The 12,853-nt window shown below is 29.4% G+C and overlaps 1 protein-coding gene across 1 annotated transcript; it reads right to left on the bottom strand.

The window, feature by feature from the left end:
- Nucleotides 1-8,542: 8,542 nt before the first annotated feature.
- Nucleotides 8,543-9,058, bottom strand: LOC119603282. The gene is made up of 2 exons (XM_037955269.1): nt 8,807-9,058; nt 8,543-8,727 (listed from the first exon to the last, which is right to left on the bottom strand). Exons 1-2 carry the CDS (start codon nt 9,056-9,058, stop codon nt 8,554-8,556), a joined length of 426 nt encoding a protein of 141 aa, XP_037811197.1. The 3' UTR covers nt 8,543-8,553.
- Nucleotides 9,059-12,853: the final 3,795 nt, after the last annotated feature.

Consider the following 12,853-nt stretch of genomic DNA (forward strand, 5'->3'; position numbering starts at 1 on the left):
AATTGATATTTTTTAAATACACCGTGGTGAAGGGTATATAAAATTCGGCATAGCCGAATATAGCACTCTTACTTGTTTTATTTTATTATACCCTTCACCTTCGTGAGAAGGGTATATATAAGTTTGTCATTCCGTTTGTAATTTCTATAATATAATTTTCCGACCTTATAAAGTATATATATTCTGGATCCTTATAGATAGTGGAGTCGATTAAGCCATGTCCGTCTGTCTGTCTGTCTGTTGAAATCAGTTTTTAGAGGACCCCAGATATCGGCGAGATCCGAATCTTCAATAATTCTGTTAGACATGCTTTCGAGAAGATCGCTATTTAAAATCAGCAAAATCGGTCTATAAATGACGGAGATATAAGCAAAAATCCGAGACAACCTCTGAAAATTTCATAAAAATAGACAATTTTTTTCATGTTTTGATTAATAAGCAACAACAACAACACTGCTTATTTATTGAGTATTTCGTTTCACATGTTTGGATGGCTGTGTGTTTCATTGGCATGTGTATATTGTTTTTGTTTCTTGGTGTATTCAGTTTCGTATGTTTGGATGTCTGTTGGTTTGATTGCGTTGTGTATTTTGTTTTTGTTTTTTTTTTTCGAGTATTTCGTTTCGTATGTTTGGATGGCTGTGTGTTTCATTGCCTTGTGTATATTGTTTTTGTTTCTTGGTCTATTCAGTTTTGTATGTTTGGATGGCTGTGTGTTTCATTGCCTTGTGTATATTGTTTTTGTTTCTTGGTGTATTCAGTTTTGTATGTTTGGATGGCTGTGTGTTTCATTGCCTTGTGTATATTGTTTTTGTTTGTTGGTGTACAGTTTCGTATGTTTGATGTCTGTTGGTTTCATTGCGTTGTGTATTTTGTTTTTGTTTTTTTGTGTATTTCGTTTCGTATGTTTGGATGTCTGTTGGTTTTACTGCCTTGTGTATTTTGTTTTTTGAGTGTTTATTTCGTTTAGCGTTGTTGTTGTTCATTTTGTTTTGCTATAATGATGTAATCGGGAAAATTAAATACATATGTACATAGGTACATAAATTTAAATTTTATAAAATTTATATTTTTTAAATACACTATGGTGAAGGGTATATAAGATTCGGCACAGCCGAATATAGCACTCTTACTTGTTTTTTAAATGTTTGGTTATTTTCTTTATAGTTAGCTAATTACGTATAAGATGTATAAAGATATACGGTTGTATTCATAAAAAGTTAATTTAGATTTATTAAACATTATTAAGCAAAATCCACGAAAATGGTATAAATCATAAACGTCAAATAACTTAAAATACCTTCAATAAACCAATGACAAATAGAAAAAATTTATTGTACGCTCGACCCTACTTTAAGCCAACAATAAGTTGAATTCTTACAAATTTTGTCTCTGATTAAGCTTTTTTCATTAATTTTAGGTTGAAGACGAAAACTAATCATGTTTTATTCTGAAATGAAATCTAAAAATTGTAATTTTAACGTTTACAAATTTGTAAATAAAATTCCAGATAAATTTTAAAAATTTCTATTTTGATGAAAAAACTAAAATCTAGGCATTATTGGATTAATAGATGAATATTTGACAATATTCCAGTTGGTCAATACTATTTTTGGCAATTTGGAAATGCCCGCCTGTCAATCAAATCATGGCCACAATCATTTTATTTGTCTTTTTCACAGTTTATTCGCTAAATTTAAAGCCATGAAGTAATTAAGAGTGTAAATTATATTGATTAGTGTTCTATCAATGCAAAATATCTTCTCCGACAATAAAATGTAGTCTTTTATCAAAGAAATTTATCAGTATTTGCAAAAATTTATTAAATATTGCTATAAAAATAAGTAAAAATAACAAAATGTGCATAGTGATGTTTATTTTGTCACAAAATATTCGTTATTCGAATACTTTTAATTATAATTAAAAATATATATGTTATATTCATTCATCTGAACTAAATATATATTTATTGTAGCCATGTATACATTTATTTTTCTTAAAAGTTCGTTCTTATTTTCAAAAATGTGTTATAACCAAAAATATAAAATTAAGAAAACCTACTCAACGAATATTTTATCCTAATTGTTCGCAACACTAACACAGAAAATGACAGCCAAATTGTACAGTGCGGCCAAGTTAAACAATAAACAGCACAATAGTTAATGTAGATTTATTATTTGTTTATGAATACCACAATTTTATTAATGACTTTTAAGTCTAAAGTGTACTTTAACTATTGTGTGATTTAAATCTAAAATAAGCATTTTTTATCAATACAACTGATACACTTTTGTATGTATCGTTATAAATATATATATTTGTTTATGCATACTTATCTACTATATTCTACAGATATGAATAATCTAAATATGTATACATATAATTTTATTAATATTATCTATTAATTAACATATACACATACATTTACATATAGATTTACATATGTGGGTGATAGCAACAGGGAATTGTCCTATAAGATTTGTTTTCTAAATTGAGTTTTAAATTCTAGCCTTTAATATTCACACATATGTTAGTCTAATTTTTAAAATTTGTTAGTCTGTGTGTCTGTCTATCATAAGAATGGAAATTATTAAACGCTTAGGATTAGTTTTTGTTAACGTTACACATAACCCACTGTACTTATTTGTGGAACGTGTTTTGTAACATACAGCTGTTTTCGGGTTTCGAAATTTGCTAGTGTAGAGTTATTATTTTTGGAGAAATTAGCTATTACTCACTCGGGATATTTAGTGATGTATCTGATTGGCGGTAGATGTAGTTGTCCGGGGATTTTTCTACACGGTGTTGTCTCAGTGTTACATTCTTTTTATCAATCACCATAAATAAATGATCACTTATATATCCTACATTTAAAAGATAATATCAAAAATAAAAATAATCTAATACTTCGAGGCTTACGGCCGTAACGCTTACCCGAGGAATTTTCCAGAAATACTTAATATTTTTATAAGTTTGAATTTAAATAAAACAAGTAAGAAATTATAGTCGGCGATGCCGACTATATAATACCCTACACCTTTGACAAAAATATAATGTGATTTAGTTGCCATAATAAAGCATTTAAATTGAATTGTACCTTTCCTCAGATATACATACTTAAGCCGTTTATTGTTGAATAAAATTGTGGACATTTAAGTGAAATTTTGATGGGGGCTTTTCATAGGGGCTAGGGTCATATGAGGACCTATTATTATGGAATTCGTGAGGGTCATCAAATCTTGTATAGAACTTGGTTTTTGCAGCTTTTTATCGAGATATGAGTATATTAAACATAATTATGAACTTAAAAGCCCTATTCGGCTGGTTCAGTTGTATGGGGGCTAGGTGAAATAATGGACCGATGTAAACCATTTTCAACAGGCTTCGTTTACGATACCATAAAAGATCATGTGCCAAATTTCATTGAATTATCTCCAAAATTGCCTGTAGTTTGATTACAAAGTTTAAAAGCCTTATTCGGGGGGTTCAGTCGTATAGGGGCTAGGTGAAATAATGGACCGATGTTAACCATTTTGAATAGACTTTGTTTACGGTACTATAGAAGATCATGTGCCAAATTTCATTGAATTATCTCCAAAATTGCGACCTGTAGTTTGATTACAAAGTTTAAAAGCCCTATTCGGGGGTTCAGTTGTATGGGGGCTAGGTGAAATAATGGACCGATGTTAACCATTTTCAATAGGCTTGTCCCTGAGACAATAGAAAATCATGTACCAAATTTCATTGAATTATCTTCAAAATTGCGACCTGTAGTTTGATTACAAGGTTTACATGGACGGACGGACATGGCTAAATCGACTCAGAAAATGATTGTGAGCCGATTGGTACACTTTAAGGTGGGTATAGGACCAACATTATTGTGCGTTACAAACATCAGCACACACCCAATATACCCTCCCCACTGAAGTGGTGTAGAGTATAAAAATTCTTATTTACATCTCCAATCGTAGACAAACTTCTTTTATGCAATAGTAGACCTACTGTATGTATGTATTATATTTACAATAATTAGTATCTAATTTAAATTTTCATATTTCATATCTACAACTCACCAAATTTATATTTAATTAAACCTCATTAAATTTCAGAAATAATTTTAATTATATTACGCTTTGTTTTTCACAATTTGTTATATATTTTCCAACCCTGGTGAAAGTGTAAAAACGCGATTATAAATTACTTCGTGTTGTTATTGATTTTGTTAAATAAATCCCACATTAAAAGTCGTTACACTTGAAAATTATAAATAAATATCGTGCAGGAATTGTGCCTAAAATCATCATTTGTTGCAAAGCTGCTGTATTTCGTAATAAATCGAAAGTGAAATGAATAATTTTTAATAAGAAAACTACAAAGTAAAGACAAAAATAATAACTTTAACGAAGATCATTTGTTTTCGAAATGTTGCCGGCTATGGTGTAATATGTAACTAATAAACATACATAAATTAAGCTACATATAGCAGTAAGCAACTTAAAGCTCAAAAGCTTTTTTGTGGAACATAAGCTCTACTATAAGAAACCCAAATTTAATTTAAACAAACTCTTAATTTAAAAAACGTTGATGTGAAAATGGTGCATACTTTTAGGATGCAAAGTACTATAGCAAAGGAAGGAAAATTGGCAACACCAAAATCTACACCACAAATCAAAAGAAAGCATACGGATATAATATCACCAGATGCGATGTCCAATGAAGAAAATAGGCTGTTACCGAGTAGTATGCAGTTATCAGATGTTGTTAATATAATTCAGGGATCAATCCAAACTATATTAGACGAAAAACTTAAAAATCTATCAACAAAAGATGATATAGTAGTGATAAATAAATCTATGTAAGAATGCTGTACACAAATAGGATTTCTTAAGATGCAAAATGAAGCTCTAAAAGAAGAAGTAAACATATTGAAAGCTGAAAGAAAGAAAGAAAGGCCACCTGGAATTAATGCGTCTGGTTGAAAAAAATAAAAGAAAAAATGTAATTTTTCGTGGAGTCGACAAAAATGGACCATTGAAAACAAATATTCAGAAAGTTTGTAAGCAAAAGATGCAAATTTTGGATATAGAGGTAAAATACGTTAGAAAGCTTTTTGAAACAGAAGATAAGGTATGTGCTGTAGCGGAATTTAAAACAGAAGAAATGGCAGAACAAGTATTTAAGAACGCAAAAAACTTGGCAGAACAGCTATTTATGTTGATATGGATCTTGCTGAAGAAAAATTACAAAATAAAAACGTTATGCTAAATCTGAAAAAAAGTAAGAAATGATAGAATGAAAATAAATAATGAATGGCTCTATTGGAATAAAGATTATGTTTAAATGAGTGGTAGTAAAAATGGAAAAGATCAAATAAATTCTGTAAACTTAAGCTATAGTATAAGACTTTGTTGAATCAAAAAAACTAATTGTAGCCGGAAGTAAAAACGTAAATATATGTTTAGATAATAAGAAAAATTGTAATGAAAATAATAATTGTTAAAACAGAAGAAATGGCAGAACAAGTAATTAAGAACGCAAAAAACTTAGCAGAACAGCTATTTATGTTGATAGGGATCTTGCTGAAGAAAAATTACAAAATAAAAACGTTATGCTAAATCTGAAAAAAATAAGAAATGATAGAATGAAAATAAATAATGAATGAAAATAAATATTGGAATAAAGATTATGTTTTAATGAGTGGTAGTAAAAATGGAAAAGATCAAATAAATTCTGTAAACTTAAGCTATAGTATAAGACTTTGTTGAATCAAGAGAACTAATTGTAGCCGGAAGTAAAAACATAAATCTATGTTTAGATAATAAGAAAAATTGTAATGAAAATAATAATTGTTAACTTAACATAATATCGTACAATATACATGGCCTTGAAAACAAATTTCACAATATGGACTTTTTATACCCTACACCACTTTAGTGGGGAGGGTATATTGGATTTGTGCTGATGTTTGTAACATACAAAAATATTCGTCCTAGACCCACCTTAAAGTATACCAATCGGCTTAGAATCGTTTTCTGAGTCGATTAAGCTATGTCCGTCCGTCCGTCTGGCTGCTTGGCTGGCTGTCCATGTAAACCTTGTGCGCAAGGTACAGGTCGCAATTTTCAAGATAATTGGATGAAATTTGGCACGCACGTTTTATTTGACCCAAGCCTATTGAAAATGGTTAAAATCGGTCCATTATTTCACCTAGCCCCCATAGAACAGAACCCCCCGAAAAGGGCTTCTGAGCTCATAATTATGTTAAATATACAGATACATATATCGATAAAATACGGCACAACTAAGTTCTATAGAAGTCTTGATGACCATGCCAAATTTCATAAAGATCGGGTCACATTTGACCCTAGCTCCCATACAAAGTCCCCTTCAGAAAATTACTTGAATGTCCCAAATTAGCTTATAAACACAAATATCGCGATGAAATTCAGCACAATAAAATATTATGTAAATATAAATATATTCACAAAATTGTGTCGGGCGTAGTCCATATTTGCCCCTAGGCCCCATATAAAGCGTCTTTCAGAAAATTAGTTTTTCATCCATAAATTGCTTAGGTGTATCGGAACAAGGGAATATTGAAGATAAATGCTTTATTATGAAAAATAAATCACATTTAATATTCATAACTGGTGTAGGGTATCATATGGTCGGCCACGCCCGACTATACTTTCTTACTTGTTTGAATACACAGAACAGGCAGATATATTCATTCTGGTGGAGACTCATATAGAACTTAACAAAATTTTTAAATTTGAATACAGATTCAGAAACTATAACGTGAAATGGAGACCTGCAACTCGCAATAGTTCACATGGAAGAGGTATAGGTGGTTACATAACAGGAGTCCGTAAAAACTTAAAGGATATTGGAGTAACGCATAAATTCATATGGAGGCGCCGATACGGTTGATATTAAAACTAAGGCAACTGAGTTTACTTTAATTCCTATTTATCAGGCTTGGGGGGTAATGATTACATCATGTAATTGATTACAGCTGCAATTACAAATTACATGTAATTGTAATTGGCTGTTTAGCAATTACAATTACTTCTAATGTGTAATTGATAAATAATCAATTACAAGTACTTGTTGTAATTGTAATTAAAGTATTACTAATTGTAATTAGTAATTACATGTGATTGGAATTGAAAGATTACCAATTACAATTACTTGTAATTTTAATTGCGCAAAAGCCAATTACAATTACATGTAATTTAGGAAAAGTAATAGTAATGTAAATAAAAAGTCATAATTATTACTTTCAAAGTATTTATTACAAATAAACTATAAAATAACAAAAATAATCAATTACAGTTTTTCTTTCATAATTAAATAAATGACGTGTTATAAGTTACATAAATATCGGAATGGATGTCGCAAAAATTTCTTAATACAAATTTGTTAAAATATAAATAATTATTATTTAATAATACCAATTTTTCGAAATTTACGTCAGATAATATTTGACGATTTGGTGTTAATATAATACCAGCAAATGAAAATAGTCTCTCTACTGGACCAGATGACGCCAACGGTGTATTTGACTTCTTAAAAATTCTTAGTATTGTTGGGTTATTTCTAAGACTTTTTAATGAAGAATCCGTATCACGCAAGTGTAGTTGAAGTTCGAGTTTTATATTATCATTATTATTTGTGTCACTGGAGAGAAATTCACCGATATCTACAAAAAATATATAGAATTTTATCTGAATAAATGATATGCTTTAAAAGTACTTTAACAATAATCAACAGTATTTTTAAAATACATTGAGTAATATATTCAATACTCTCGTTTTTTATAAATTTGCAAATAACGTAAAATTTTAAAATAATTTAGATGTATAAACGATTTACACATATTTTTGTCTTTGTGAATCGATTCCTTATTTGTTTGCTACTGTTCGAAAATTTTTGAAATGCCCCAAAAGAGAAATGTAGGGTTTTCTTTTCCCGTGCTTTTTACAAGTACCAAGAGAAAATTCATTAATTCTCTGGAACACAGCTATAAACAGTTTGAATATAGTTACTTGATATTCACTAAGTTTTTAAATACCTTCATTGTTTTCACCAAAATCAAATATTGAGGGTTTTTTAGACACATTTACTTCCACATTGTGTTTTGGTAAGTGCATTTAAAACTTGTTACAATATCTTATAAAAATAGTTTCCATATCTTCTATTGTTTTGTTGGAAATACTGCATATGGCATTGAACCATTTCAACTCGATATTTGGATGTGATATTGCAGCTACTATGGCGTGATAAGCATTTTCTTTTAAATAGAAAAGCTCTTCAAATCAACTCAAAAGATTTGCTTGAATAATTTTTGTGGTATTTTCTAAAAATGTCAGTTTTTTACTAATTAATTTATCCGTTTTTACCAGGGTTACCAGGGACGGAATCAACATTCCGTAATAAATTTCATTCTCTCCCTGATGGAAATCTAAAATTTCAGCAAATTGCTTCATTACTTCACAGTACTCTTTAAGATATGCCATTTCTGTAGCAGAAAATTTTGTTATTTGCAATTCTTCAGAGAGTGGTTAGATTTGATTCATTGTTTAACAACTGCAATGTGGAATCATACAATGAATTCCATCGTGTAACACAAGGAGTTTTAAGTGTTGAACCAATTATGTCTACAATGATTTCGGACGATTTTGGTCTATTTCCTTTCTTCCAAAGAGCATTGCACTTTAAAAAAGCCTAAATTTAACAAATAAATTATATTTAACAAATCAGTTATTAGAAATTGTTTATAAAATTCAATTGTATCGTTATTTACCTGTGAATGTATAACATACGTCCCACGATCCGATTTAAGAGCATTATTGAAATCAGTTGTTGTTATTAAACTTATTGTATGACTTCCACAATGATAATGTTTCGGGATGTTTACTGTACTATTTATATCCAAATTAGCAAAAGTTATTTCTTCCTCATTACTTTCGTCCTCTATATCGCTGGTATCATCATCTGAATTAAATATTTCTTCAGGTTCCTTATTCTTTGAATGCTTTGACGAAATTTGATCCATTATCCGTTACCGTAGCAACAACATTAATTGGATTCAAATTAAATTCGTCATGTATTTCAATAATCATTTCAGCGATACGATCGAACGTGTGGGAGCCAGTGAAACGTTTACATGCCAATGCAACAGAAACTCTTTTTTAAATCTCTATTAAGCCAATGACAAGTATAGCCAAAGTAACATTTGTGCTTATTTGACCAAATGTGCAAAAATAGCTGGTTTCATTAATTAGCTTTTTGATTGTCGACTTAACGTAATAAAATTGCCTCGAAACTTCCTCAGAAATAAGTCTTCTGCTTGGAATTTTCAGATTTATTCGTTTTTCAAATATCCTTTTAAAATAATCATTGTCGACGATTGAAAATGGTGTTGTAGTTTGCACAATAAAGTTGAAGATATCTTTTTGAAATAACGATTGTCTTGTTTCAACTTTTTTTCATCATTTTCTAATTTTCTTCTTTTCACATAATTTACGTATTCTGGTTGATGTTTTCTTTTGAGGTGTGTAAGAAAATTTGAATTTACTCCTGATAATCCTTTTATAATGGCTTTTGTACGCACAATAAACATTTTGCCGAGATTTTATTTCCATTTCTTCCACTGTCATCAGAACTCTGAACAAATTTTACATTATTAATACATTTTTATACATTGGTACATATTAGGGTATTCGAACGATCAATTTTTGTCGATTAACTGTTCGAATAAATGAAAATTGCCATATTTCAAATAGTAAATAAACCGAATAATATCTATCAATTATCCGATTAATAAAAACTTACTATTGAACTGTTAAATTTATGTATATTTCATACAAAATTCAATATCAATTCAATATTTTATTTAATCTTAAATTGATTTTAAATAATGACGAAAATTTATTGGAAGATTTTTATAATAATACTTCAGAAATATTTTAAGAATTTGTTCTGATTTAACAACTTCTATAATGGGCTCATATACTTTAGATGAATAGCAATCTTGAAAATACATATCGCCTTTACGTCTACAATCAGTTTTGGAAAACATTGTTGAATTTCTGAAATATTTCGTTGTAAAACCACAAAAATAAAAAAAATGAAATTTTGCTAAATTTTAAAAAACTTTGATAATTGCTCATATACTAGTTCATTGGAATATATGAGATGTGAAACAATTTTTTGGAACTACATAGTTGAAAAATCTAAAAATTATAAAACTAATTAACTTAATTTCTTTTTATGGAAAATGATTTTACATGAAGAGAAATATTTTCTAAAGTTTGAAAAAAAAAAAAAATAAATTAAAAATTGAGAAAGAATTTAACTCGAAAGAGAAAAATTATAATTTTGTTTGTTATTGGGAGAAAATATTGTAAAAAAACAATAAAATTAATAAATAAAATATCCAGTTTCCTTTTATTCGATTAACTGAATAATTTTGAATTATCCTATTATTAACCGGCTAACACAAAACCTCAAATAATTATTTGTCGAATAAACCGAATAAGAGGAAAACCCGAATAATTGAATACGCTAGTACATATGTATGTATACATATACAAAACTTAACTTAAACTACCAATATTTTGGTGCAGTCACATTTGGTAAAATTCACGAATTATGAGGATCAGTCCATAGTTGACCCTACCCCCCATAAAAGTTACTCCTCATAAAATCACTTTAACGCTCATAAGAATGCCAGTATAGCAATGAAATTCGACATGAACTAGTTTTATAGGAACTAAAATCTTTCTGTCAAACTTTATTAGGATCGGTCTATATTGGTATATAAGATTCGGCAAAGCCGTTTATAGCACTCTTACTTGTTAGTCTTTCTTTGCGGACCGACACACATTGTAAGTTGATTTAAAAATATTACTATTGTTCAATTCACAATCGATGTTGTAGCGTTGTATGTCAGCAGCTGCTACAATAGTCATAACAATGTTGTTGGTATTTTCTATGCAAAAGCTCTATACTACTGCTACGATAATTTTTCATATGTTTTTCGAATGTTGTAAGAAAGTTTAGTGTTGCCAATTGTTTATTTCAACATATAAACAAAAAATTCAAATGGTTTTAGCATAAAAACGATAAAGTGGTAACACTAAAATCAAAAACAAACAGCTGTTTACCAAAACAAAAAAAAAAAAAAATTTATTAAAAACTGTTTTTTATTAGTTTAAAATGTGGAATAAAGAAAATAAAAGACTTGAAAATTCAAAGAAATTATTTTGGTTTATTTCGCATGTTTAATTAGTATAATATTTTTTGATTTTTTATCTTTTGACATATTTGTTTTGATTGTTTTTTTTTCATTGAGAACATAAACTTATGACTTGCTGCAAAGATCTGTTCACAATCACTGTTACTACACATTAGTAAGTACAATATACAACTTGATGTGATGTGAATTGAACATATGTTACAGTATGTCTTTTAGAAATAAGTAGTAGAATACATCTTTTGAACAAACTAAATATATGTACCTGAATTTCAAACATTTCATTAAACAGCAACCCATCTATTAAATGAAATCTATTAATGACACATCTGTAGATGAACTACTTTGTAAACAAAATCCATATTTAATTGAAAAGAAATTAATTTATATGCAATTAAATGCTTTTAATTAATAATATTTTAAACAAGTAAGAGTGTTATATTCGGCTATGCCGAATCTTATATACCCACCATCAAACCTCGTTTGACTCGAACGAAACTTACTTATGTCTAATTTCATCTATATATTCGTATTTTTAGGCCAGTTATAAGCGTTAAAGTAATTTTCTGAAGGGGACATTATATGGGGGGGTAGGGTCAATTATGGGTCGATCCTCATAAAATTTGGTAGACAGAATTTGGTTCGTATAAAATTTATTTGTGTCGAATTTCATCGCTACACTCGTATTTTTAAGTCATTAATGAGCGTTGCAGTCATTTTCTGAAGGGGACCTTATATGGGGGGTAGGGTCAATCATGGACCGATCAACATAAAATTTTTTAGATAGATTTTGACTCGTATGAAAATTACTTATGTCGAATTTCATCTATATACTAGAATTTTTAAGCCAGTAATGAGCGTTAAAGTCATTTTCTGAAGGGGACCTTATATGGGGGGTAGGGTCAATTATGGACCGATCCTCATAAAATTTTGCACAGTGATTTTGGATCACAAGAAACTTACTTATGTCGAATTTCATCGCTATATTCGTATTTTTAAACAAGTTATGGCTGTTAAAGCTGCTTTTCTAGGGGCCACTTGTATGGGGGCTATCCGAAAACGTGGACCGATATTGCCCATTTTCAATACCAAACAAACCTTACCTATAAGAAATATTTATGTGAAATTTCAAGCCTCTAGCTCTTTCCATTCGGACTCTATCGTGCTTTCAACAGACAGACAGACAGACAGACAGACAGACAGACGGACGGACGGACAGACGGACAGACATGGCTAGATCGTCTTAGAATTTAATGAGGACCCAGAATATATATACTTTTGTGGGTCTCTGACCAATATTTCGATGTGTTACAAACGGAATGACAAAATCAATATACCCCCCATCTTTTTTGATGGTGGGTATAAAAATAATAATATGGACTTAAATGTTACAGCTGTTTAGTGGTGGACATATGCCGATAACATACTCACCAATCTCTAAAATAGTACAAAGAAACATATGGGTTTATGTCTTTGATATTAAATCATCTGTTCCAAATCTAGGATTTAACATTACTAGTTAATTAACAAAATGTATTCCCTTTTTCATTATTAAATTTTAATTTTGCCAAAGGTTAATTTTGAATATATGTA

The sequence above is a fragment of the Lucilia sericata genome, unplaced genomic scaffold (genome assembly GCF_015586225.1).
Source record: "Lucilia sericata isolate MDLA Ls3-8-SP2 unplaced genomic scaffold, ASM1558622v1 Contig000287F_arrow, whole genome shotgun sequence".
NCBI lineage: Eukaryota > Metazoa > Arthropoda > Insecta > Diptera > Calliphoridae > Lucilia > Lucilia sericata.

Coding starts and splice junctions, on each gene's coding strand:
- LOC119603282 (XM_037955269.1), bottom strand. CDS start 9,058: ATGGATCAAATTTCGTCAAAGCATTCAAAGAATAAGGAACCTGAAGAA. Junction 8,728..8,806: donor CGTATGTTATACATTCACAG/GTAAATAACGAT, acceptor TGTTAAATTTAG/GCTTTTTTAAAGTGCAATGC.